The sequence below is a fragment of the Labrus bergylta genome, chromosome 21 (genome assembly GCF_963930695.1).
Source record: "Labrus bergylta chromosome 21, fLabBer1.1, whole genome shotgun sequence".
NCBI lineage: Eukaryota > Metazoa > Chordata > Actinopteri > Labriformes > Labridae > Labrus > Labrus bergylta.
In genome coordinates, this window is record NC_089215.1 from 14,807,479 (window position 1) to 14,835,409 (window position 27,931).

Below are 27,931 nucleotides of genomic sequence, written 5' to 3' on the forward strand. Positions count from 1 at the left end.
CTTTGCAGAGAAACTCAACCTCTTCACCCAGTTTAACAACAGCAGCGGGACACCAATCAACTGGGTCTGCCCAACCCCCAGCTCCACCCACCAAGCCCTCACTATTGATGAACAGCTGGTGACCTCCATCCTGCACAAAGTCAACCCACACAAGAACTTGGGCTCCAACAGGGTTAGAGACAGGGTGCTAAAGGACTGCTCTACCCAGCAAGGTGGGGTTCTCACCAGACTGTTACAGCACCTTTTGGATTCATGGTGTGTCCCCAACCAGTAAAAGAAATCCACCATAATCCCAATCCTCAAAGTGACAGACACAGAAAAATTACCGTTTGTGTGTTTGTTTATGTGTCTATAAGGTTTATATAGAGTTTTATACCACATACATCGTATTATCTTGCACTGTCGCCAGTTAGTTTGTTTAATTATCGCTGAAATTCTTTTGTCCCGGCACTCCAGCTGACAGCTGTGCTCTCCGTGCTGCGGACGGAGAACGCAGCCGGTGGGTGTCGACGGACGAGGGTGCACGCAGCTGAAACGGACCGCAGCAGACACACAATGCACAGGTATCTGGTGGAAGTTCGGTGTAAGTATGCAGATGACACGGCCCTCGTGGCTCACCTGACTGGCACCACTGCACTGACCCAATACAAGCAGTCAGTCAACAACTTTGTCCAGAGACTCACTTGAGCTAAACATCACAAAGACTAAGGAGTTGTGCTGTGGGGGGGGACAAGGAAAAATCACTGTTCACTGTTGGGACAGCCAATAAAGTTCTTGTAATCTAATCTAAACCCTTTACAGCTGGTTTCATGGCCATTTTGCTACCTCAAAATCCGGGCCATTTTGCCGTTCAAAACATTAAATGTCTCTATAAATAAAATAGTTGATTTTGTTATTCCATTATCCAAACTGTCATATGCTTTTTGCTGTTTAAAATATTCAACAGAATCTGTGTATGTAGAGCATTAGGGAGCGTGTGCAGTGGACTGAAACATCAAAAAAAGGCACAGACGTGATAATGCTGGCAATCCGGCAGATGTCGGACGAGGCCACTAATGTGAAAAATCCCCAAAAAAGTGAGTGTGGTCGGTTAAATCTACACAAACATCCCGCTGAGTCTGTTTACCTGAGCTGGATAATCGAACAGCCACTGATCTCTGGGTTTGTCCTCGTAGGCCATCACCGCCTCCGTCATCTCATGTCGGACTGTGGAGCGCATGGTGTCCAGGACCCGGTTCAGCCACACCTCCACCTGAGCACAAAACAGACAGAAAATCCCGGAGAAAGGCCCATTAATATAGACGCAGAAGATCATTAAAATGTGTTTCACGTGAGCACCGACAGCCCCTCTTATCAATGGACCTTAATGAGGTCATTAATAAGCATTAGAGTGGAAGTGGAGTCATGCAAATACTACGGGACGTAATGGAACATTAATGGATTTATGGGCTTTGATATGCAAAACCCGGGGGGCAACGTCGACAGACTCCATTTCATTAGTCTGCCTTATAGCGATGTCTATATTTGATATGTTTTCTTCTGTTACAGGAAAGGGCAGGTAAGTGAATTCCTTCATCTGTCCCATTCATCAAGACAGAGAGTCGGACAGCAGAACGTCTAACAAAGATAATAAATGTCTTTTGCATTTAGCTAAACCGACATAATTTATAGAAGAACCACTTCACACATGCAGCCTACATATTTCCCATTTAAAAAAAATCCTAATCAAGACTAAAACTCAAAATATTTTGGGTAGATTTTTTTAGACAAATTTGGTTTAAAAGTATAATTTTAAATGTTTACAATGTAAGACTTTCTATTTTTTGTTAGGGATCGTCAACTGTCTTACTGCGTGACGATTTCTGTTGTGTTCAGCTACGTCTACAACGGTCAGTTTCTGTGCAGCTGTGTCGCTCTTTTAGTTCTGTCTGTTTTCACTTTGTGGAGTTTGCTCTCCTAGTAGCTACAGTACGGTAGTCGAGCTCTCAGCCTGCAGGGAAAGTTGTGAAATACAGACGGCCTGCGAGTCATGATAATAACCGCTGGTCATTCGTTTACTTTAATATAGGAGTCTTTTAATCAAAAGAGCACAGCACACCGTTTGCTTTCAACGCATGAGGGAGGGAGCAGCCAGACTGGTGGTACGTGTCGCTATGTTTCCCAGTCAGGTCGGGTGCGTGCAGTGTGATGGTGGCGGATGTTACCGTGGTAATCACAGCGTATCAGCATTTCATACTGGTATATTGGTAGCACTGGTAGATAAGAAGCAGCCAACTTTTATGAAGAAAAAATAGGTATTAAAAGTGTGTCTTATTCACCGGATTTTACAGTATCTGATGCTTAAAATGTATTTTATCTTCCTCAAACATAATTGTTCAGTTGAGTAATATTCAATATTGACACAGCAAAATTAAGGGCTGCAGCAGGGTGGTGCAGTGGTTACAGTGAGGAGATTCCTGGTTTGAATCCCGGTCAGACAGGAGCCTCTCTGTGTGGAGTTTGCATGTTCTCCCCGTGCATGTGTGGGTTCTCTCCGGGTACTCCGGCTTCCACCCACAGTCCAAAGACATGCTCGTTAGGTTAACTGCTGACTCTAAATTGTCCGTAGGAGTGAATGTGAGTGTGGCTGGTTGTCTGTGTCTATATGTCAGCCCTGTGATTGACTAGTGACCAATCCAGGAGGTAACCCCGCCTCACGCCCAATGACAGCTGGCATTGGCTCCAGCCCCCGCGACCCCGAATGGGAAACGCGGTATAGATAATCGATGCAAAATTGTGGTTTTCATGCACTGATTCAGCTCACTGAATTATTGCAACCAATTGTTGTTCTCCTTTTATTCATGTGTTCTGTTTCCTGCCTGTTGTCGTCTTTCTGTTTGTTTTTCTTCTTGTCTGTTGCTGCACATCATGTGTTAAGAGTTAAACAAAGTGTAAATTAAAAGAGAGAATGAAAATAGAGTTTCCTTCAGGATTAATTAAGTGCTATCTCATCTTGTTTTATGATACATTCATACGATAGTTGATAAACACGAGATAGCAATGAGAGTATTTTCCATCAGTAGATTTATGTTTTACATTTCTCACTCGGTGGTGTAACATATCTGGACAAACATGATGATCACTCAACTTTCATGAAGAATGTGTCTTCAGAAATCCTGAATTTTGTCTTTTTGGAAAACAGAAAAGTAGTAATATCTCGTTTTTTCAGCCTCTCCTTTAAGGTATTCATCATCTTAGCACTTTTCCAGGTACAGCGTGGATGTTCTTTAGATTTGTTAACTCTTAACTGTTTGATTAACACAAAACACCCGCAGTAGGTGTTTTGAAGGTGTAAAGTCATTTCTCTTGTGACATAAAAAAAACATCAATGGGATACACAAGTATTCAATTACTGATTGTTAATTGCACTTCATCGTTTTCAGGACGGTACGACAGCAAATCAATGAATTCCTTTCATGGTTGTTTGTAAATAACCTTTCAAGCGATGTAATAAACTCCTCTCCTTCACTACAAGCCTGACAAAATACATTTTATTTTAAGATATTAAAATTTGAAAAAAGGGATAAACTGAAATGCAAGGCGTTCTCTCCAGACGTGGAAATGAAAGTGATTCGCATCCACACTGTGGAGGCACTCAGATTTCTTGGCTGACAGGTGCTAAAATGTTACCTGTCCGGTGCAGTCGCAGGTCTGATTAAAGGAGACGTACTCCTCCTCTTTGCTGTACATGCCCAGACCGATCTTAGAAGGATTCCCCTCTTCATCTGCTTCAAATCTCATCTTGGCCATGTTGTCAAACAGCTTAGACAGATGCTTCTGGACCTGAGCAAGCAAACACACACACACACACACACACACACACACAGCTGCATTAACGCTCAGCTCATAGTCTGACTGGGCCTTTCTCTGCTGCTTGTGCAAATAAATAACAATTCATTACTGTTTTTTGAATCATTTATAGAAGGGCAGGACCCGTGTTCTGCAGCACGCTGGCTAACTTCCTCTCAGGGAGATTTAGTGGCAAGTTGTGCTTAACTGTGATTTATTTCTTCAAGGTGGAAATGCATGAGACAATATCCTGATGCAGGCTGCAAAATAATGAGCCACAGTGCCCCTGTGTGGACACTGCAGGTATAACAAGAGTCCGCACCTTAAGAGCTAAATGATGCAATTTTATCAAACTGTTAAAAGCAACTTGCAGAAAGTTTTTTTGTACATGGTGGAAAAAGCTTTTCTAACTCATTAAATCATCACACCCCTCAGGCAAAAATTAGAGGAGACACCTGGTGTGGGTTGGTCCCGTTAGACAGGATGTCCAGCAGATCAGCGGAAGAGATGAAGTAAAACCTCGGGAAGGCCAGACGCTTGGTGTCCAGATACTCTGCCAAAGCTTTTTCACACAGAGAGAGCCTGCAGATAAACACACAGTCAGTGAAATCCCAGTAGAAAAGGCCCTGATAACACACTAAAGAAGAAGAAACAGGGACCTCTCACCTGCTCTGGATGTCCTCCAGTTTACCAAAAAGGCCGGGTTTATTCGTGGCCTCCACCACGTTGGGTGTTTGATGCACGGCGTTTGCCAGCTCTTTGAAATCAGCATCAATCCCCTCGAAGCGCCTCGAGTCCTGCGAAGCATTCCACAAGGGAGCCCGGCCAGCAGATTAAGGGTCCCCGAAGAGAGAGGAGAGAATCAGCCGTTTAATAGCAAACATCTGGGTTTAAGCACAGTTGGATCATCGTGGGAGCAATTAAAAAGTGGAGTAATCTCAGCTCCTAAACTGAGAGAGCCAGCCAATTAATGCCGTCTTAATTAACAGCTATGAGAGTCAAGCTATCTGGGTTCATATGGCAACGACAAGGGCACAGGGGAAGACCTGCACGCATAAGAGCGTTCAGTTATATAGCTGTAGAGCTAGTATCAACTCTGTGTGAGTTCACCTAAATAATACAACTAGGGTTAGAAAAAAAAAAAGTCATTTAAATTGTATTTTTACATTTTAACATTTCTTTAAATAAATATTTTCTTCTGTTCATAGCTGGATGAGAAGGAGCAGCTACGCCAGACTCCAGAGAAAAGATCGGGACATTGACAGACAATGCATGTATTGTAAAGTATCTTACGCAATCCCCTTCAACCAATCAAAACCCTGCATCCTGATAAGCATTGCAGCAGAAGTGTTTGAATCAGATACACAGAAAGCTGAGAGACCGCGGTGAGAGAAAAAAGCAAATCTTAGAACAGTAGCTTCACATGAGAAATGCAGACGATGAATACAGCAATTTGAAGAACAAAAAAGTCCCTCTGATGATAACCAATGATAAATATGGTCAAAACATTTTGACAGTTTTCAGTAAGAGTCTGCTTTCACCTGGACGTTAGGACATTTGGAGCAGACTTTTTTGTCACTTTCCTTGAAATGACGGGATTACATGCAGCAAAGAGCTGCTGCAGGGAGATCTCAGCCTCTCTATAGAAGCATGCTCTGTTAAGTGCCATGTGCTATGATGGTTATGGGGAATAGGGGGCGCACTAGAGTGGTAAAATGTGTTGTTACGGCTGTGCTGGTATGTCGAGAAGTGTTCCAGTAAAAGCTTGTATTTTCGTTGTATGGTAGTTATTGTTCTAACATCGGTAGCAGACGATGGTTCAGATCCATGTGAACTTGGGAGTTTACCAGAGCACCCCATAAATGTCATCAATCAGTAATTTTTCTTGAAACCACGTTCCTGAAACCACGCCAAAGAGTTGGAGAGAAGGCTTTAAACAAGAAAAAAAATGCTCTTTCAAGTTGAATCCAAAAGACTTCTAGAGTTGGTTGGGGTCGTTAGTATGCTCATGAGTGTTGTTGTTTTCATGAACTTGAACAAAGTCCACATTTTTTTTACAGAGAATTTCTGAATTCTGTGAATTTTGATGCTCTTAATCCGTGTATTTATAATAGTTGGAGAGGAAGAAACCTCTGTGAATAATTGTGCTCTGAATAAAATACATTTTTAACAATGGGAACCCTTTCAAGAAAAACAATCAGAGCAGCGAGAAACGACCTGAGCTAATGTAAGAAGCTGCTTTGCTTTTACTTTCTGAGAGCTGCCGACTGTCTGGTAATATTAGCGAAGAGAAAAAAATTGTATCGAACTTAAATATCGATTCATAAATCAAATCAGTGCACAGATTTGGTGGCAGCATCAGATCTGATGATAAGAATTTTGTCTCAACAGTATAAAAACAACGATTCTAACCTCCGGCAGCTGTGAGCGGATGTCCACCGAGCCGATGAAGATACTCTCCAGGTGAGTCCACGTCCGCTGCACCTCGAACCAGATGGAGATGACGGAGTCGGCCACTGACAGCTTGCTCTGCCAAGACGACACCTCATCCAGGAAGTGGGCGATGTACTTGGATGACATGAGGTTCTGCAGCTGAACCTGGTTGTCCTCCAGCGTCTCGATCAGCTCCTCGTCTGAGCGCAGCAGAGGAATCCCGGTCCTGTGGTGAGGCTCGTACTGGAACTGCATGCCTACACCAGTCCAAAAAAAAAACTCTTCAATAAGTTATACACATAGACTGTCTATAAGAACGCTCAATAATTTACAAAATGAAGATCATTATTCTACAATTTGAGGTGTTCATAAAGAGCTGGGTCTCAAGCTTTTTCTTAACTCTGCAGATCAAATGGATTTTGGAAGTTTGTTCCACCACCAGGGGGCTGTTACAACTGTTACAAATGACAGATTTTCTTCGTTCCTTTTCCGGAGAACATGTGTTATTAATTTCTGTCAGGACCTAAAGACAATTTCAACCAAAATCTTAAAAAGTGGATCTGGAGAGAATTACCAACCCTGCCTTTAAGCTACTTCCTCTTATCTGCTACTTAAAAAAACTTTTAAAAAAGGAGGGAAATAAGCGGCTATTTTCACTTCTATTATACAGTCTTGGATCATAAGCTAAAATGAGAGTCCATCCATAGCTGTTAGCACCTGGTTGTGCTACTGGTTCCTGTACCTGTCCAGGTGGAGTTGAGCTCAGAGAGGACTTTCTCCATCCCCATCTCTTTCACAGCTTTATCCACGATGCCTCTGACCTCCTCCTCAAAGCAGTGCAGGTTCAGCTGCAGCAGGTCGGCCAAGGTCGTCTCCTGCTCAAAGGAAACCTTATAAGTACTCTGGTCTCAATTTAAATAACCTACATCTTATTATAATACGATGATATCTGTGACAGATTGCCGCTGGCGTCCTGCTGTTTTCAGTTTAGTGTCATTAATGAGAAACAGCAGAAACCGGTTATTATAATCAAAATGTGGCGCTGCACAGACAGAGACTTTGCACTCGCTGTTTCAATCAAACTTTCATTTCAAGCAGGAAAAGTCAGCGCTTCTTCCGTTATGATACTTTAGCCACCTGCTGCCAAAGAGGATCTCTGCAGCAGTAACACTCACTGCCTGCAGGTGGAAGTCTCACAGTGAACCTCTTGACCACACAGCCATATGTCAGCGATATAAGGTTCTATTATTTATTATTTACTATAATTTATTTTTGGGCGTTTTCCCTAAATTGGAGACAGGAGAGTGGACAGAGTAGGAAACCAGAGAGGGAGAGAGAGGGAGAGAGAGAGAGAGAGAGAGCGAGAGAGAGAGAGAGAGAGAGAGAGCGAGAGAGAGAGAGAGAGTGGGGAATGAAATGCGGGAAAGGAGCGAGAGGCCGGACTTAAACTTGGGCCGCCCACTTGGAGGACTAGAGTCGCCGAACATGGGGCGCAACTTAACCGCTAGGCCATCTGCACCCCTGCAAATGCTATCTTAAGAAAAATACTGTTTTATTTAATTTATTGTAATATTAAATTTTATTTAATGTTAATGTATTTATGTTCTTAAACAAGATAAGTATCAATCATCATCACAAACTTCTGTTGCTATCAAATACCGTCAAACTTCAGTTAAAAGGCCAGGCCAAGACCAACAATATCAATAAACCATTTGTTCTCTCCCTCTCACCTTTTCTTTTCTCAGCAATTTGCACTCAGGGAGGAAGAGGGGGATTTAGAGGAGGCAGGTGGGAGAGACGGGGCAGGCAGACACACAAACATTGTGAGCAGCAGCGTTGTGAGGTGCTCATTCTTTTGTCGTTAAATTGTTCCCTGTTGCTTTCTCTCTGTTCCAGGTTTGTTCTGGTTTTCCCCCATGCATGTTCAGATTGCTGGGTTTTGTTATTTTAGTTTTGGCTGGAGAGACCGGTAGTCCTATTTTCGTTTGTTTTTGTTTCTGTAGAAACGTTTTGTTAAGAGATAGTTTAGGGGGAGGTGCCGAGAGCAACGGCCCATTGCGTGGTTGGCTCGGAACTTTCCCCTCTTTTATTCGGTTTAGCCGGATCTCCAGTCCTTTTGTTTGTTTGTTTCTTAAATTAGATAATTTCCTGATGGGGAAGGAGTTTGTTTAAATAAAGCTTGGGGTTTAACAATTCAATACATTGTGAGGCATCCATTTTTAAGTGTCTCCTCTTTCTGAGTCATTCTTGGTTAACCTTAAGGCGTATTAAGTTTATGTTCAATATCTATGCAAGAGTATAGAGATAAAAAGTAGTCATTTGTTTTATTTTTCAGGCAGACCATCATTTAACGGTCAGTGGGTTATAAAGGAATAAACCGGCAGAAGCTCTAACTGTCTTAGTCTGAAGCAGCTGCTGCTCTGATCTGCTTCCTGCAGGTGAAACGTGTTAGCATATCAGCGAGTTTAGGGTACATTATACGCGAGTTCACTAAGGCCAATTTAGTCTTTGTAATAACTTTTTGTTCAAACTGAACAGCTGCAGCAGAACAAAGAGTACAAATAAGTCCAGTGAGGCTACAGACTGACCTGGGGAAGGAAATAAGAAATTAATTGGAGGAAATGGCAGCTTGTGTATGAGCTCTTTAAGTTTTCTGTTAAATCTCTGGCACGTTATTAAAACCATCGCTTGTTTTAAAAAGAAAAGATGTAGGGCTCATAATTCACCCATTGTTATTAACAGAACTTCATCTGTAGTGTGATTTTAGTTCTTATCTGTAGAATAAACAGGAGACCTGGTCCATGGTGAAGCGGACTCCTGTGGCAGCCATCAGCTGGTGCCAGTGTCGGGTTCGTATGGCCGGGTTCTGGAGCTCCGCCACAGCTCGCAGAGAGACCAGGAGGTTCTTTACTCTGCTGTCCAAACCTGTGAAGGCGTCCCAGGCTCTGACCTATCAGACACAAAGACCAGGAGTCAGAACAACATTCTCTGACAGAGACAGGTGAGCTCAGAGCCTTAAATTAAAAGAGTCCAGGCAAGATGTCCGTTTAGGTTCTCAGTAATCCAGGTCATGGAGAATCGAAGCTTGATCCTGGATCAGGTTGCCTTCGGATCTTGAATAATAAACATAATGGCGATATTTATGTGGTATCATTTGTTTATAAATTGTTCTAACAGACAAAATGAACATCACATTAGAGAAAGAAAGCAGGCCCTGAAACCTGAACCCTGCTTTCACGTCAGGACCGAGTATACTTGACCCCCAAGTCCGGTTCATTTGATCAGTGGACCGCTGTATGATGGAATTCTAAACAGCTCATGAGGCTTCAAAACCGTCTTATCTCAGCCCGTTTCATCCTCTGAACTGCACGATAGATGTGGAAGTAGGAAGCGGGTCGTTGTCTCAGAAATAACAAAAACATAGACAGTTAGCAGGACGGATTCAGCTCGCTAGTGGTTGCCATGGTTGCTTCTTTCTCTTTCTGCTTCTTGGCGTATTTACAAACTAACTACGTGCATACTGCCACCTGCTGTATCAGAGTGTGTACATAGTCAAGTGTACTCAGGTACGGAACTATGTTACTAATGTGAACGCAGACCAGCTGGAAGAGCAATCGTGCTCAGACACGGTACGAGACAATCCTGCCTGATGTGAAAAAGCTCTTTCATACAGTCCAAGAATCTAATCTAGAATCTGACCTTGATTAGCTGCTTATTTCACATTCACATTTTTTTTTTTTCTCTTAACTGTAACAAGAGAAAAGGAAAGCAGGATTAGAACTCACTGATGGGTTCAGTAAGTAAGGCGATGTTTCTGCCGTTTAAACCACCTCCCTCACCTCTTTATCAAGCCCTCGTATATCTTTGGAGAATCGTTTGCACTCCAGCTCCATGTCCTCCACGTGGATCTCCCTCCAGGGCGTCGTCCTCCATGCCGCCATGCATGACTCCACGACTGTGATCATGTCCCACAGCTCTTTCAGTAGGCCCACCTCACGCCTCGGGGATGAAGGAGGGGGGAGAAAGGGAAATCAACCACACTGACTCTGAATGTTAAAAAGCCTCTCTGCTATCACGGCTCATTAGTTTTGAATTTGGCACTAGCTCCGGGTATTTTTTTCCTTTCCTACTTTGGGCCTTACCTGCATTGTCGGAGCTGCTTGTACTCAGAGACGGTGACCTCGAACAGACTGGCGGACTCCACCAGGGAGGCCATCACCGCCTCCCGCTCTGTGATCTGCCGGTGGAACTCGTCCAACATCTGGTAGGGGCTCCTGCTGTCAAACCTGAGCCCACACAGGCACCATCACACACATTTACTCAGCGCAGTGTAAATCAGGCTGTGTTTGGGTAATGAAGGGCTGCAGGTTTGCCAAGCCTGACTTGGCTGCAGCGGAGTCTCTGGTGCTAACTGCACACTGTGACAATTAACAATGACTTCCATGACATTAATGGGAAAATAATCACCAGGTTATTAAGAGACCAATTACACACATAACTAATCTGACAATTAGACGTTATGACGAAGCATCTCCACCTATGAATTAATTATCCCTTTGTTAAGATTCAATTAGCCCTGTCGGATGTGAGATAACTCTTTCTCCAACATCAAGAGAGGAGGCAGAGAGGTGACGCTTGTATCTCTTCAAAGGGACTCGCTCAGGGAACAGCGTTTCCTTTAATGAACCCAGAACAAGTCAATCAAACGGTAACACTTTATTTCAACCTCTCCCATGCAATATCTGATTCAGCCAAACTATTTAAAAGTTTCTTATAGCACACAATAAAAGAATCAGAAGAAGACAAAAGATTTACCCTATAGCATTGCTGCTGTCTGATGCCTTTTCGCACCTCACATTGCATACTCTTCTTGTTGATCTGTCTTAGATTATTTGATACTTTTTTCATCTTAAAAGTTGGCAACCAATACACCAGCACACACGCTCTGTCATCACCGCGGGTGCAGCAGCCACCATCACACACTGCGTGCGACCTGACATGATTAAAAATTCATCCCCATTCATGGTGTATTGAAAGCTGGTTGCACGCTGAGCTAGGGAAGACAGCGACACAGAGCAGGCTGGCTGCACTGCTTATGTTCAGTGTATAAACCTTGTGGGGTGCTCTTCTGATTAAAAGAGTCCTGTACTAAAGTTAACGAGTGACCAGCGGTGAGTCTGTACTTCACAACTTTCCCTGCAGGCTGAGAGCTCGACAACCATACTATTGCTAGTAGGAGTGCAAACTCCACAAAGTGAAAACAGACAAAACTAAAAGAGCGACACAGCTGCACAGAAACTGACCGTTGTAGACTTTTCTGAACACGATAGAAATCGTCACGCTTAACCTTTTTTTTTAAATCTTTCTGAGAGACCTTCAAAAACAGATTGCGTCCTATATTCCTGATTTTACAAGGAGTGACATTGAAAGTTTGCAGTATTGTTGTCTTATACATCAAGAACTACAAAGCTTTGTTTACCTATTTACCAACAGGTGTAACTTGTCCCTGGAAACATTTAAAACTGGTTAAAAATTATATAGCGGCGCAGATATAGCAGAGAGGTTTGATATTTATGACAGATATTAGATTAATTCAGAGTATTCTCAGTTTATTTTTACAGAACTTTTAATGCAGAAAATTTCAGTTTTGAAAATGGTCTCACCTGACTTTCTGGAAACTTAAAACTTGTGGACAATGTTTAATATATAATACTCAATAACAAAAGTAAGGTCACTGTATGAGCCATCATGTCAGTAATCATCATTACCGTAAAATCTGAAACATATTCACACAGGTGTATAAGGCACAGTCAGATTTTGGGAGTTTAAACTGTCTTCCTGCATGTTGATTTCTATCAAGTTCAGAAAAGTCAACAACGGTCAGTTTCTGTGCAGCTGTGTCGTTCTTTTAGCACCGTGTGTTTTCCCTTTGCGGAGTTTGGTCTAGTACTAGCTACAGTACGGTAGTTGAGCTGAGGAGTCTTTCAATCAAACCAGCACCACACAAGCTTTATTTGCTGACCAGTAAACCCCCCATTTGCTTTAAATCCACCATGATGACTTCATGACAGAGAAACGATGGTAAAAAGTGGCGCTGTCAGCGTCGCTATTTTTCCTAGCACATATTGCAATACACAATGAATGGGAGTGGATTTTCATTTGCGTCACGTCGTGTGCAGTTTGTGATGGTGAGGGCTGTACTCGTGGTAGTGGCGGTGCACGTCTCAGTATTTTACATCGCCATAAAGGAAGCAGCCAACTTTACAGATGAAAGATTAGGTATCAGAAGTACTTCTTATACACCAGGTTATCTTTTCTATAAAATCTATCGCTCCTCATTTAAAAGATCTATCTATCGGGCTTGAATCAAATAAAAGACACTGACTGACAATATGAGAATATTTTCTTAGAAAATATGTCTTTGGATAAATCATCTGTAAGCGTATCTTGAAGTATTAAATTATAGTTTCATTACTTATATCTCTTAATCTCAGAGAACAAATGAGAAGTTTGGCTGTGAACACAAAGCTTGTTCAGCTTTTAGTCAGTTTCTTTGTTCTTCTTCTCCATTTAAATGTTCTTACTTTATGTATGCGGTCTCTCATAACTTTTTGCTCCTTTGTGAATAAAACCAACGAGACCACTTGATCTATTTAAAGACGGATGATTCTCCAGAACTGATCACTTTATCCCTCTAAGGCTTCCTTTAAAGCATCTCAGTCAGGCCTCTTGTCTTAAAACACTTCTTTGAATGTTAGATATGATAATCTTTCTTCTCTCTAGAGAGGGACACACGTTGAGGGGGTAAAAGAGGAACAAGCCAACTGTAAGAGGGTTAGCTTTGTCCTGTTGTCTGGCTCTCTGTCAGATCAACTTCTACATCTTCTAGGATAAGACTTTAAACCTGACGTACATACTGACAGAGATAGCTTTCTTGTAGTTATAGACGCTGTAAAAGGCTTTCATTCTCCACAACCCACTAATACACATTTATATTCCTTTAAAGCATCCGACAACAACCCAGCAGTGTGGTAGTCTTTGTAGCTGAATCCCTCAGTCGACAATTATCAACTGTTTAATAGCATCAAATTCTTTTCTCAATTTCATGGTCAAGGTTCAACTATTCTGACCTTTGAGCATAATTATGCTCTCCCTTAAAATGTTCGCCTAAGAAACGTTGTATTTTATTCTTTCATGGGAGATGATAAGTTTCACTTTCTGAAATTATGTTGCAAAAATAAATGTTTGTACTGAACATTAATCTTGCAATAGTGCATCCATCACCTGAATCTTTTTGCACATAATCGCACGCTCATTGTTTACACTCCACCTGTTCAATATTGAATTCTTTCCTCTGTGAATTTCAGTTTTCCCTCGCAAGCAATACGACATCAAGGCTCGTCAAGAAAAGGCTTGCGGTGAGCTAAATTAAGTTTTTTCTCCGTTGTTGACAGAGGTTCAAAGGTCAACATTTCAATACAGTTGCTGATATTATTCATGCACCGATTTATATATATCACTGTGTAAAATAAACAACTAACAAGTTCTGTAGAGAGAAAAGAGAGTGTCAGTGCCTTGATCGGTAAAAACGGCTTGCAGTGTCGCTCGCGGGCAGTTAGGAAACTTTAACAGGAAACAATAGAATCAAACTAATTTTGTCGCTGGCTGTCAGAAGAGACTGGTTGCCACTTTCATGTGTGCTGGACTGTGATTATATTTTATAGTACGTGCACGCCTCTTCTCAAAGCTTACATGCTCTGGACTCTGTGTTTCACAACGCTCTGAGGTTCATCACTAATTCTAAATCCTTCCCTCATCACTGTTTGTTGTCTGCAAGTGTCGGATGGACTTCTTTGTCCACACTCAGACTGGCCAGAACACTCTTGAAAAAGAGATATTTAATCTCAACAAGTTTCTTTCCTGGTTAAATAAAAAAGAAAAAAATGCACTTTCAAATTGTTGTTCTTTTGACCACCTACCATTAAACCTGAACTCCTCCCGTTAAGTTGGGTGCATTTAATAAACACGGCAGTTTTCAAAATAGAGAAGATATTCCCAAAATACAAAATGTAGGCAGCAGTTAAATAGACACAAAGCAAATCTAGACGAGCTAATTGGTTGTAACTAAAGGAAAAACATTTGGCTGCTGATTAACTTAAAAAACAATCACATGTTTCCGTAGTGTTTATTCATGATTATTTTGGGGGTAATAAAAGTAAACTGATATTTCTTACCTGAAGGGCCCGTTGCTGCGGAATTGCTCCCTGAAGGTGTGCTGCTCCACGTCGAAGGACGCACACTTTCTCCTCAGGTTTGTGACCTCGATGGCCTGAAGAGGAGCCACCTGCTGTTTGACTAAGACGGCCTGCTTCCTCACATTGTTCCACTTCTCTGGCAGCTCCTGCAGACAGTCAAACAGATAAACAGACAGATGTAGACAGAGGGAGATTCAGGCAAGGAGTGACAGGTGATGGATTGGGAGGATGAAGAGCAAAGAACAGATACAGGAGATCAAGAGACACAAAGAAAAAGTAAGACAAATAGCTCTGTATCTGCTGAAAGAGAAGTCGCTGGTTAATATAATCTGAGGTGAATAAACATGAGTCCAAACCTCCAGCTGTTTGTAGACTACGTCAGGCAGCTCCTGCTCGTACACCTTCAGCAGAGTGATAGTTTGCTGAAGAGGCTCAAACATGGCATCTGTTGTACTTTGTCTTTCCTTAACAGCCAGCAGGTCACCCATGACCCCCACCAGGCCACCGTAGTCGCCCTCCTCCACCCGCTGGCTCAGGCCGGCCTCAGCCACTCTGATAAACTGCTCCAGATCGGACAGGCTGCAGACGCACAGTAGGACAGGATCATTAAAAGTACATTTGATTTGTAGATTAACCTTGATCAAGAACAGTCAGGTGTCATGGGGGACGTGACTCCGCCTCTGAAACCAGATGTGTAATGTCTTCTGCTCCTTTGAGGACATTTTGTTGAGTCTAAGAAATAATGATGTCATCAACCTCAAAGAGACAGTTTTCCTTACAGCTAGATAAGGAGGAGTTTGTTGCTCTTTAGTTTAAGTGTACGCTAAAGGAGGATTACTGTTGGGTCTCAAAATGGGAAAATAATGAAAATTGACTTTTTAATTACAAGAAGAATTTAATGATCCTAAAAGTCATTTAAACGTATCGCTTGTAAGTTCCCCAACTCCTGGAAAGCAACATTAATGGTATCTAAAAGAGAAATCAACAAAACTGCTTTCATTTACACATTAGTACGGCAGTCTGATTGGTGTACTTTGGCGCCCAAAAAAGGTCTCCAAGTGTAAACTGCACATTGTAAAACATAATGGAGATCAGCGTATGTTCAAGCAGGAAGACTGGTTATATTCTCTCACACATTTCTTCATTCAACTTAGCCCCTCCCTCTCTTCCTCGGCCTCCATCTCCCTGCTCTGGCGATCAGCTGATTTGGGGCGTTTACTCTTTCAGTCATAATCCATCCTGACTCTGCCACAGCCTCTCTCATCCTGCCGCAGTCACATTTTAAAACCTGTTCTCTCTTCCTCAGTCAGTTTGTCATTTCAGTGTGATCGCTGCGACCCTCCTCTGCCACCAGTCACCTCCAGTCCAGCTCAGCAGAGTTCAGATACAGCCTCAGAAACCCACTACTCATCACATCCTGTATCTTCTATTACCTCCACCACCAGGGTCTATACTCCATCAGGGGGGGTATCACAACCACCACCAGGGTCTAGAATCCTTCGGGGGGTATCCTATCCTGCTGTCAGCCTCATTACCCCTCCGAGTACATGAAGTCGTCATGACGGAGTCTAATCTTCAAAGACATTTATTTTCTAAATTGTTAAATGAATAACTGTTCATTCTTAATGAAGTCTCTACCCCCCATGTTGACAAAAGAGGTTCTGCACAAATATGACACTGCTAGGGTCTCCAGAGCATGTTGTTAGCTAACTGTTAGCATGTGGAGTATGTGTATGTGTATTCAACTGTTACCATGACGACTATAGGCAAGGGCTAAATGTCACCATCGGAGAGGCTAATTTATTAAATGCTAGCTAAGATCGGTTTGTAAGTTTCCAAACTTATTAAGCTAACTTGAAGACGAACAACGAAAGAGACGACCTTTTGGTGACTGATAGATTTATTGATTTATTTCTATCAAACTAAGACATAACTCGGCTTGGTTAAAAGCAAGCTAAGTCAATATCTCATAATAGAGTTGATCATTTCAATAAGATAATTGCTATTTCCCTTTTAAAGCAGGCTGTAAACCATTTATACAGCAAAAGAAAAAACTAATTTAAGTTGCTAGAAATCTAAAGGTTGCTAACATCAGCCACACAGCTTATTCTGATTATGGCGTGTTATAGTGTGATAAGTGACTTCACCTGTTGGTAACATGGTCGATGAGATGCTGTTTGAACATGAAGCTCCACTTTTTGATAATGTTGAGCAGGCAGCTCTTCATGCTCCGACCATCCACCCTCATCCACCCGTGGAACACATGAACCGGCTCCAGAGCCTGGACCTCCTCGAAGATCTTCTCATACCTGCAGATTAAAGGAAACAACAGATTTCACTCGGGTACGAAGAGGAACCTGAACTTTAAATCTTTCTTTAACCCTGAGATGCCTACTATAGATAAAAGTCCTATCTAGTTAATATAGTTTTAATTAAAGATTAATGAAGACAGGACAATGTAAAAAATCTGATATCAAAAGGTAAAGCTAAATACATCATAAAAAGGAAATGCTAAGAAGTACGGCACCACTCAAAAACTCAATATTTTGGGTTGTAATTTGGTGCTTTACTCACCCGTCGACTTGCTGTCTGAAGTGATCCAGCGTGGGCGGGCTCTCTGAGACGCCGTCTTCAGGGTAACCCTCTGTCTCCTGGCTGCTGAGGACGTGTCCATACAGCAGGAACTGACGCATAAAGCCTTTCCTGTCGTCGACGTACAGGTAGCTGTAACGCTCCAGAGAGTTTCTAAACTCACAGCACGTCGCCATGATGCCCTGCACGCGCTCCATGAGGAGCTGCCGCATGTCAGCCAGATCAGCCATGTCCTCCATGTCAGCCTGAGGGGAGATTTTTATATTTCTCAGATATTCAGCGTGTAAAAAAATGACAGATGATTGATGTTGTTGTTTTTTTTTTACTGCATCAGTACCTGGTAATGAGGGAAGGGGCTGTGCTGGGCGAGGCGTGGAACTAGTGAGGAGATCCTGAACACGTCGTTGATGAGACTTTCAACCAGGTCTAACAAACTGTCTCCAGATCCAAACTCCAGAGAGGGAGTGAACACCATGTCAGGAACCTTCAGGTCCAGCTGAGCCTCAAACAGAGGAGCTATAGCTGATCTCTGGTCTGGAAACCCAAAGAGAAATGGTATTAATAATTAAAAAATGCACAGAAAACTATGAAAAATAAGGGGCGTTGGTGGACAAGTGGTTAGTGTACCGAGGCTGTAGTCCTTACAGCGTGCAGCCCCGGTTCAAATCCGACCTGTGGCTCCTTTCCTGCATATCATTCTACACTCTCTCAGTCCCTGATTTCTGAATCTATCCACTGTCCTATCTCTTAAATAAAGGCATAAAAAGCCAAAAAATAAATCTTTACAAAACTACACTAAATAAACATATGGGTTTATCATTTGATTGTTGCAGAAAAACAAAGAAATGGAAGGAAAGGGAAGAGCAAAAGCAATAGACCTCGAATAAAACAGCTGCTCTCTGGACCCTTTAGAATAAATTAAAATTATAAATTACTGTGACCCGGACAAGTCGTAGAGGAGGAAGATGAAAAACTAGCAGAAGAAAATGTAAAATGAGGGGAAGACAATGCAGTCTGGCAACAATCTGCTACAATTTGAAACACGTCCCAGTTAGTCTAAACTGGTTGACAAAACTCCTGCCAGCTTCACGTCCTGACCTAATTCAAACTGACATCCAATACAGGCAAACAACCAACGGATATCAAACCCCCTGAGGATGGTGCTAAGAAGACGTCCAAGTTGGTGCTGGCAAGAGGAGGATGTCTCTTGTTCTCTGAGGAAGAAGCCCAGCTAAATACTTGGATACAACATGCAGCGTTGGCAGAAACAGTCTGGCTTTGAGACATCAGTAGTAGCACCATCGTTTTACCACAAATCAACAAAGTAGTAAATAATAGTGTAATTACATGATTGTTGTACCTGTGTTGTCGAGGAAGAACTTGAGTGAGCACTCGACACTGTTGAAGAACCCGTCGATGATCATGTCGTCGATGAACTCCACGTAGGCCTTCCACTCGTCAGAGGTCGGCTCGGCTCTAAACAGATCCAGGTTACTCTGAGGCGAGGTGCAGAGAGACACAAACATTGAATCAGCATTTCTACTGCATTTAAAAATGATGTGAAAATGTCAAAGCAAAGTAGGGAACCTGTGACTCCACAATAACCCTGCAGAGTGATGAAATGTGAGTGAAAGTCAATCATCTGTGAGGACTCTATTCCAGCGTCCTAATGTGAAGTTCTGCCTGTTATGAAGCAATTTTTCTCTGTATCTCTAGAATCTATACAACCTAAAATACATATGCATGTAAGTTGACAACAAACTACAAACCTGATCAAAGGATTAAAGATATATACAAAAATCATCCAATACCGATAATCACTAGACATGCTTATACCAGCCCATATAATCAGTCATGCTCTACTTTTTATTCTAGATCGATTCAAAGAGGATTTCAAATAGGATGCGTTGAGCGCCGGGTTTGCTGAGGGAAGGGCACCCTCGACAAATCACGTCCATCATCTGCAAGTTGCTTTGCGACCGAAACGATAGCCGGGAAAGACGCTACGCTTTGGTTACACAATGAATTTGTCCACTATTCAGGAGAAAACCCTGGCATTTCTTCTTCTGCTGTGTAGGAGGAGCTGGGCAGCATAAAAGAGGAGGGTGAGGGTTCATGAAGTTTGGGGACGTTTAGGCTCTTCCAGGTGCTACAGCTCTATACAACCGCTTCCAGGTGAATTTCAAGCTGAGTAAGGAACAATTTGACAGCCTGTAGGGGGAGAAGTGCGCCACAACTAATGAGAAATAACGGACAAACCTCAGGTAGCCGATCACTCTGCCGATCACACTGCATTAATTCTACCATCACACAGACGCTGCACTCAGCTCGGCTCAGATACTCTCTCGCGTAACATTCAAATAATCAATGTGGCCCCTTCAGGCAGCTGAGCTAGAAATCTCTTTTCAAGGCATCAGTCACCTTAAGCAGAAAGTGGATCTTCTCTCCAGAGGACCGGATCAGACCGTAAAACCGGTCCAGCCTCTCTGTTCGGTCCTCCAGACTGAGCAGCGCGTCCTTTTTACCCTCCTTCCTTTCAAACATGGGGGTGGCCCAGGACTTCATGCAGCTCTGGATCTCCTCCACGTTGTCCTTGGTCCTCTGCAGTCGAGTTTCCAGGTCACAGACGGAGTCCCGCACTTGTTGGATGTACGGCCAAACACCTGCAGGGGAGAATGTGCGTCAGAGATGAGGAGTTGAGGATTAAAAGGAGAGAGAATAACTGAAAGAATGAAGCTAGAAGAGGAGTGTGTGAGTGTGTGACTAAGCAGGATAACCTGAAAATGTTCAATGTCCTTCGTAGGGTCTATAATGGAGACATTTGCTAACATTCAAACAGCTTATTGGCACCAAGTGAAACACTTTCCGACTTGTACATTATATTTTTCTTTAAAAAAAACCTAACCCTATCCCTTGTGAAGCACATTTTTCTACATTCGTAATATATTTTCAAATGTAGAAAAATATGCAGTTCATTTGTCTTCTTGTGAAACAACTCCTTAAGACAATTAGGGCAGTAACCTGCCTTCTGCCCTCTGAGTCTGCCTTCTGAGTCTGCTGGTCAGACACAGCTGATTTACATTTAAAGGTACAGACACAGAAACAGTCTGTTCTGAGCAGGGCTGAAATAGAGGGGTTTATAGGCATGATCAAATACAGGATCAGAGTGGATTTCGAACAAGTAACTTCACACACATGTTTTGAGGAGCTCTGAGACTTCTTTAAAGTTGTTGAAAAGGAGGAGAATATGTGACCTTTAAAACATAAACATCATTAAATTTGTGAAAATGCATACAGTAGTTGTTGTGATTTTCCATTTATAGCTACAAATACATCTAGAGAGCACAAAAAAGCTTCCATAAGTTTAGCAGGATACAAACACACACTTGGGACATTATAAAGCAGCTGAAAATGCTTCATATTTTCTGAGTGTTCGGCAGAGGAACTGTGAGTTTATTCCCACAGACAGTAAAATGCATCGACCTGTACCTGTAGTAAACACTCCTCTCATTCCAGCTTTGTTCTGCTGGGAATCCTGGAGTGGGCCTGCTAGCAGGGTGTCAGCAGAGCTTATCAATGATTGAACACCTCTGCTGCTCTTATTCTATGTTCTTTAAAATGCAGAGCCTCTCTGTTGACGCCACATGTCAGAGCAACAGAGCAGCTCTGCTCCAGAAATGACAGAGAGGAAGAGAAACACCAGGAGGAGGATTCAGGGAGCAGTTTTTCTACTACAACCTGTGAATATTTCATACGAATAAACAAGCCCTGAACTACATGGGTTTGTAGTTTATTAAAGCCAATACCATTTAATAATAATAATAAAGAAAACACACGTGTGAAGAAAGCTTTTGCTGCTTTAGGCATAACCAGTTGTTGTTTCCTAAAGTCTATTTAAATTGCATGAAACTGTGTGTTGGTGTCAGCATTTGCCGTCGTCGCGCCGTGATTTGCCGCTGCTGGCCGCCGGGGCCACTAGTGCTGACCGCCGGGGCCGCTGTGACACAAGACCGGCCTGTCGTCAGCAACCGTCTCGCGGCCATATTGCCATATTGCCGGCCGCCGCTGGCAGCTGCCAACTCAGCAGCCGAGACATAAGGCCTGCCTGTCGCCGGCGGTGAGGACGAGGAGCCCGGACCGGCTCGAGCTTGGGTGGACTTGTAGTGTCGGTGCTCTCACTGTTTGCCTATGGACACAGACATAGAGTCTGTTTTATGCCAGGAATTTCCAAGATCAATTCTGGAAGAAATCTTATGTGTTGAAGTAAATATGTCTGTAAATGTTTTTATTACTATATTTATACTGCTATATTGTATATTTTGGAGAAACTTTAATGATCAAATTTCCCTCTGGGATTAATAAAGTATTTCTGATTCTGAAATCGAGGACCTTAGTGGGAGTGGCCTGCAGTGCTGTGCATTCTGGGATATGGTGTCTTTCATCCACGTGAGCCAAAAAGACACTTTCTGCCTTTTCTCGGTCAAGAAGGCACCAACTTCAAAATGTATTTCACATTTCTACTACATGTATGACCCCATGTCAATACAGATTCATGTTTCAACGGGTGAAGTATCCCTTTAAAAGTGCGTCTTATACATCGGATTTCATGGTAAATGATCTGCTTGACCCTGTGTCTCGAAAGCCGGGTTTGAATCCAACCTGTGGCTCCTTTCCCAGCGTGTCGTTCCACACTCTCTCTCTCTCTTTCCGATTTCCAACTCTATCCACTGTCCTATCACTACAAAAATAAAGGCATAAATGCCTTAAAAACAAAGGGGAAAGTTAAAACATGGCACCTTCACTGTTCCAGTTCAGACTCTCCTCGGCCTGCTTGAGCTGAGCGTTGATGTCCCTGAGCTGGCCCTGAACCAGAGGTTTCTCCACAGACAGCACAGAGAGCATCACCTGCAGACACACACACACACACACACACACACACACACACACACACACACACACACACACACACACACACACACACACACACACACACACACACACACACACACACACACACACACACACACACACACACACACACACAGAGAAGAATTAAAAGAAAACGTGATGAAGTTTCAGCCCACATTAAGAGCGTGCAGAAATACCATTTTAATTAAATATTGTTCGATGTGTGGCCACTGAAAGCCCAGAGCGTCAAACAGGATGTCGTCCTCATTAAAGCCCCCGTTGCACGATCATTCCATGTTGCGGTGACTTAATTGGACTTGAACTTTTTGCTACCTGAAGCAGTGAAAAGCTGTGTTTTTAAAAAGTAATCATCTGGTTGAGTCAGCGGTGATTCGTGTGGGTGAGCTGTCCTCTGTGAGGCTGAGTTAATTACAGCTCTGATTGCTCTCACATTGTTTAATACCACATTATTGAAATTGCCATTTTGCCCACATGCTCAGTTCCCATTAAGAGCAACAATGGAGTTATGTTTTCGAAAGTGTGTGAGGAAGAGAGAAGCATATTTATGTACTAGTGTTGTATTGCTCGAAATCTGTCTTGGTCTCAAGACCGGTCTCCAGGAGGTCTTGGTCTCATCTCAGAATCGAAAGCATTTTGATTCGGTCTTGTCTCGGTCTAAGACTGGGCGGACTCCAAATTTTAAATCAAGACCGGTCAAGACCACCACTGATAGGCTATTTTTTCACGTCATTACTGTGAACTTCTCTCGTTGGATGCTTTTAAGAGGAAGTTAAATGACTTGGAGGCAGAAACATCTGGCTGTAGATTTTCTTCCTGATGTATTTGTGGATGATATTGGACAATTGCTTTTCGGATTTGTTATTTGTGTCTTATGTATTTTTGTATTTAAATGCTTGGCTGCTCGTTGTCCGTGTGAAACTCTGTTAATGTGTTGCTGCCTGTCTTGGCCAGGACACTCTTGAAAAAGAGATTTTTAATCTCAATGAGTTTCTTTCCTGGTCAAATAAAGGTTAAATAAAAAAATAAAAAATAAAACAAATTAGAAGGAAAACACATCCCTTAATGTATTTGTCTTGCCTCGGTCTCGCCCTGCCTCGGTCTTGGTCTTGACTCAATCTGGATCCCTAAATGTCTTGGTCTTGTCTTGGCCTCGGTTAGTGTGGTCTTGACTACATAACTACATAATTTAAAACATGAAGTAAATAAATACACACCATGCCCATCCTAAATAGTTTTTCCTGAGAATAAAACTCAAAGTGTTATCTTTCTGCATGCAAAGACTGTCATTAAGTGTAACAATAAGTGCCGTAAATTTTACATACTGAAGTAGCATTAGACAGAAAGAGAATCTTAGCCTTGAAAAAACCCTCACAGGGCTGTGATGCTTTTTAAAAAAACCTGTAAACAAAACATGTTTACCACTAGCAAGACAAAAAGTGCAAAAGATGCCCTGAGGCAGATGCTGCAGGCAAGTTAGTGTGGCAATCCAGCCATTAACATTTTAGATATTTTGTAAACAAATGCAAATTTTAACAAGGTAAAAGCTGGAAATGACCCCAAAAGTGCTACTAAACACTGGGTGATAAAAACACTCATGATACGTCCTCTAAGCACCATGGGTTTGAGAGCAACGGTCAAAGAGGATCTAACCTTTCTCTTAAAATTGCAGCAGTTACTTTAAAGTCATTGTTGCACTTTGAACAGCAATTAGGAACAACCTTCCGGTGGCACTGGTCTGTTGAGACCCAGGCTGCCCTGTGCTGCTGCCTACATGTATTTAGTTTGAATGTGAACAATGTTGATTGTTGTTTTTCTGTGGCTGCTGCATGGGTGAAGAGCCCAAGACAAATTTCTCACTTTGCGGGACAAATAAAGTTAATCTTGAATCTTGAATTACGGACAGGACTGCAGGAGCGTTGTGTCGCTGAACAGGAACCTGCTTCTTCCATTATAGGATGCTCTTCCTCTCATTAGGAGAAATGGGCAATTAAACACGTGGGAAATCACTTCAGGTTGCGTGCAGTGTGTAATGGTGGCGTCTGCACTAATGATCGTGGTTGGTCAGTATTTTACTCTGGTTTATTGGTCGCACCAGTGTATAAGAAGCAGCACACTTTTCAGATGAAAAAATAGGCATTAAATGTGGATCCTTAAGATCAGATTTTATGGTACATCTAATAGGGATCCTATGTGAATAAATACAAAAATAATAAGGTTGTGTTTATGTATGGAAGATGAAACAAAACCTTATTTACTCTGAAGCAGACAAAGAACCCAATCATATCCTTAAATACCAAAACTATCTGGCCCATGTTTTAGTTTCAGCATCAGTGATACAAAAAGGCTTTGTACGCAGAGCAGCACCAGCACGATCCTGCAGAGACAGCGCTACCGTAATGTAGAAGGAAATCATGTTGATTCTTCTGATGATTTTAAAAAATATATTTTAATTGTTTTGTCATCTGGTGAGTAAATTTCATCAGCAGCACAATGTTTATGTAGGTTGAAAAACATTTCCACTTCCTCTGCAGGCAGATGTTATAAGGCAAAGCGATAGACTTATGAGAACTTTCTTGATGCTTAAAGATACAGTATGTAGATTCCACCACCAGGGGGCTCTCCATCAAAACAATAGCAAAAGATGACGCTACTCCCCAGGTACCCCCCTCACACTTCTGTATGCAACGGTCTTTGATGTAACATCCAGAGTTTCTTTGGCAACGATAATCATTCTGTCTGTCATGGCGGCCGCCTCGACAAGACACGCCCCGTTTCTACTATAAAATTCTGGATTTCGCTGGCTTTGATAACTGTTGGAAATATTAGAGGTAATGTAAAGAACTTGTATTTACGGCCACAGCAGCCGAAAGTGGTCATGTTGCATGTTGTTGTAGCACCATCTAAACCCACCTTGTTGTATCTGCCCACGGTGAGTTCCAGGTTGGACACATACTGCCACAGCTGCCCCCTGGTGGTGTAGATCTGCAGTGCAGTTTCAGGGATGGCCTCGGTCTGTCTGGCCTCCAAATACTTCACTTCCCTCAGCACGGATGCCAGCTAAGAAGAGGTGGACGGGGAAATAAGAAACACTGGCAGACATGCCAAAACTTTCACAAGCAGAACATCTAATTTAGTTTAATTTAATAGTGTTTGCCAACATTTTACAACTCTAAACACTGTTGTCTTTGTCACTGACAGGTTTTGAATGTGTGTCTGATTGCAGCAGAAGTCGTTTCTTGATGACCCTGATGAAGACCACAAGCCAAAACGAGTCGGTCTAAGAAAGTTAATAAAGTCAATCTTCATACTACTTGAAGACTACTGTTACTGGAGCTTTTTGACCTTCAGCTTGCCAGAAAACGCTCCAACGCTTCTTCAATACTTCATCAAAATAATAAGTCACTTCCTGTCCACGGCACTGACAAGTGTGGCTAGCTGTTTTGGATCAGAATTTTCTACATGCAAGAACCTGCGTATTGAAGTTGACGGAGATCAGCTGAGTATCGGGGTCTCTGCTGATTAACGGCAGGCTGAGGTTGAACTGAGATCTCTCGCCCACGCTCTCTGTCCAGGTCTCGTACAGGCTGCTGGAGTATCTGGAACAGCAAATATAAAGAACACAATCTGCCATCACACTCAGACTAAAGTTATTATCACAGAAAAACAATTTGTGCCTTTTCCCTCCAGGGTCTAACATTGTTTCATAGTCCCATTAAAAGGGCTTGGGCTTTTATTTCACGAGTCCACAGGCGTGAAAACATTATGGAAATTAACAGAAGCAAGAAAACAAGCAGCTAAAAAGGCATATGATTGAGCCATTTTCCCAATCCTCCGAGGCTGTAAACAGGATGAGAGGCGTGATTGGCTCGTCCATATCAAGCAGACAATAAGGGCAGGGGGAGAGCGGCACTGAAAGAGGCTGAGGAGTGGGCATGGGGGGGGGTTATATGAGAATAAACGCTGATTCATCTGGCTGGGAACAGAGAATATGTCAGGCTCTGTACAGCTATATCAATCTGTAAATAGCCAGGATTATGATGAGAACTTCAGTGCGCACTGTGTGCTCCTTATTGGATTTCTGCTGTGAGCTTCATTTCCTGATAGTGGCACCGCAGACGCAGAGGCAATCAAAAGCCTCGGTCATGGCCATAAATCACGGCGCATTTTGTCTGTGGGGGTAATGAGTGAGCACGCCCGTCCCGTTCCTGACTGGAATATGTAGAATAATGGCGGCGTTCATCGGAGGCAGAGGCGACGATTATTACAGCATAACAAGGGCTCTAATTTCTGATGGGAGTAAATTGAGGGCAAAGAACCGCTGTTGTTCATCATTCCATTACTCTGGGGGCATAAAAGGAAGGAGGGATGTGAAGTGTGGGAAGCATAAAGAATCTGCTTCTGTCGGAGTGTGAGCGTAAGTTTGTGCACGGTCATTTTTAAGACTTGTTAAAAAACTCCTGGGTTTACAACACATGCTTTTATTCGTGTGGGGACTTACGCTGACTTCACCAACTCACTTTCTACCTTTAAATGGATTTAACTTCTCTTTTTCAACCTGGGTTCTATTTTCACATATTTTGGGGTCAAAACCTGTAGATTACCTTTGCTCCTGACAGCACTACAGAAAGGATCTCTTCAGAAAAAGAGTAGGATTAGCCATTGTTTTGTTATCTTTAAAGCCACCAGACTCCATTCACAAACAGTACCATAAAATCTGGAATATAAATCGCACCGGTCTATAAAATGCAGTCTGTTTATCTTCCTGCGTGATGATTTCCACTGCGCTAGTCTACAAACAGAAATTTCTGTGCAGCTCTTTTAGTTCCGTCTGTTTTGACTTTGTGGAGTTTGCACTCCTACTAGCTGTAGTACAGTAGTTGTGCTCTGAGCCTAAGGTACAAGGTCAAAGTACCGACAGCCTGCGAGTCACGCTGACCACCTCCGCTGGTCACTCGTTGACTTTAATTGAGACTTTCAATCAAACCAGCTTTTTTTTTTTTAACAGTACCTAACAGTACTGTCTCTAACAGTACGCACCATTGTGACCTCATGACGGAGAAAAGATGTTAAAAAGTGGCCCAGCCTCGTCAGGGTCACTATGTTTCCCAGCACAGCAGTTACAAATTTATTGAGCTGGATCTGAATTAGCAATTTTTAAAAAGCCACAAAATAACACGAGCACAACCTGACTGGTGACGTCAGCTGTAGACCGGCACAGTGATTGTATTTGTGAATGGAGTCGGGTGTCTTTGAAGAGAGTGATGTAACCAGCTGTGTCTGAAAGGGATCCTTTCTGTAATGTCGTCAGACACTTGGAATAAAAATCGGAGCCTGTCAGACCCCAGGTTTGAAGGACTCATGTGAGATTTTCCCTGAATCCTGAAAATGTCTTGACAGGACAGCATTTTTGTACACAGAACATAGAAAATCTAAAACTTAGGATTTAAATCAAACACTAAAAGGAAAAAGCTGGTTCAACACTGATCTAAACTAATCCCATATTGTAACAATTAATAAAAGAATAACTTCAGTGGTATTTTAATGTTCTTGTATCCATTAAGTGGCCGTGTAGTGAACTAAAAGAAACAAAACGTTGGCTCGCTGTGGGATTTTCTTCTTCTTTGTGCTTCATCTTCTAAAGAACAGGAAACAAATCCTCTTTGTATTTTTTTCTCTTTGACTCAAATAATTGAATTTGATTCCCTATGAACAGCGTTTTTCCTCCCGTGATACATTATCTTGCAGGTTTTGATGCTGGCTGTGGTCTTAAAGGCCATTTCTCACTCTGCATCAGTGAGCAGTGGCGGAGCATATGGGATTATGGGAGACCTGTGAAATAATCTGCTGCGCTGCCACAGTAATGAGAACATAAATCATGCCCGGAGCTGCGTGTC

The 27,931-nt window shown here is 42.5% G+C and overlaps 1 protein-coding gene across 1 annotated transcript in view; it reads right to left on the reverse strand.

Moving 5' to 3' along the window:
- The window catches only part of dnah9 (dynein, axonemal, heavy chain 9), a 178,718-nt gene that overhangs the window by 140,052 nt on the left and 10,735 nt on the right, over window positions 1–27,931 (reverse strand). Inside the window, exons 12-30 of the mRNA XM_065950002.1 lie at window positions 25,507–25,633; window positions 24,948–25,094; window positions 21,905–22,013; window positions 19,530–19,771; window positions 18,469–18,604; window positions 17,446–17,642; window positions 17,091–17,353; window positions 16,664–16,825; window positions 14,873–15,095; window positions 14,496–14,662; window positions 10,404–10,547; window positions 10,101–10,260; window positions 9,056–9,211; window positions 7,004–7,136; window positions 6,241–6,518; window positions 4,495–4,625; window positions 4,284–4,410; window positions 3,670–3,822; window positions 1,127–1,252 (exon numbers count right to left, since the gene is read on the reverse strand). Of these exons, the coding sequence (XP_065806074.1) occupies window positions 1,127–1,252; window positions 3,670–3,822; window positions 4,284–4,410; window positions 4,495–4,625; window positions 6,241–6,518; window positions 7,004–7,136; window positions 9,056–9,211; window positions 10,101–10,260; window positions 10,404–10,547; window positions 14,496–14,662; window positions 14,873–15,095; window positions 16,664–16,825; window positions 17,091–17,353; window positions 17,446–17,642; window positions 18,469–18,604; window positions 19,530–19,771; window positions 21,905–22,013; window positions 24,948–25,094; window positions 25,507–25,633 (3,181 nt within the window). The remainder of the gene's footprint in view (window positions 1–1,126; window positions 1,253–3,669; window positions 3,823–4,283; window positions 4,411–4,494; window positions 4,626–6,240; window positions 6,519–7,003; window positions 7,137–9,055; window positions 9,212–10,100; window positions 10,261–10,403; window positions 10,548–14,495; window positions 14,663–14,872; window positions 15,096–16,663; window positions 16,826–17,090; window positions 17,354–17,445; window positions 17,643–18,468; window positions 18,605–19,529; window positions 19,772–21,904; window positions 22,014–24,947; window positions 25,095–25,506; window positions 25,634–27,931) is intronic.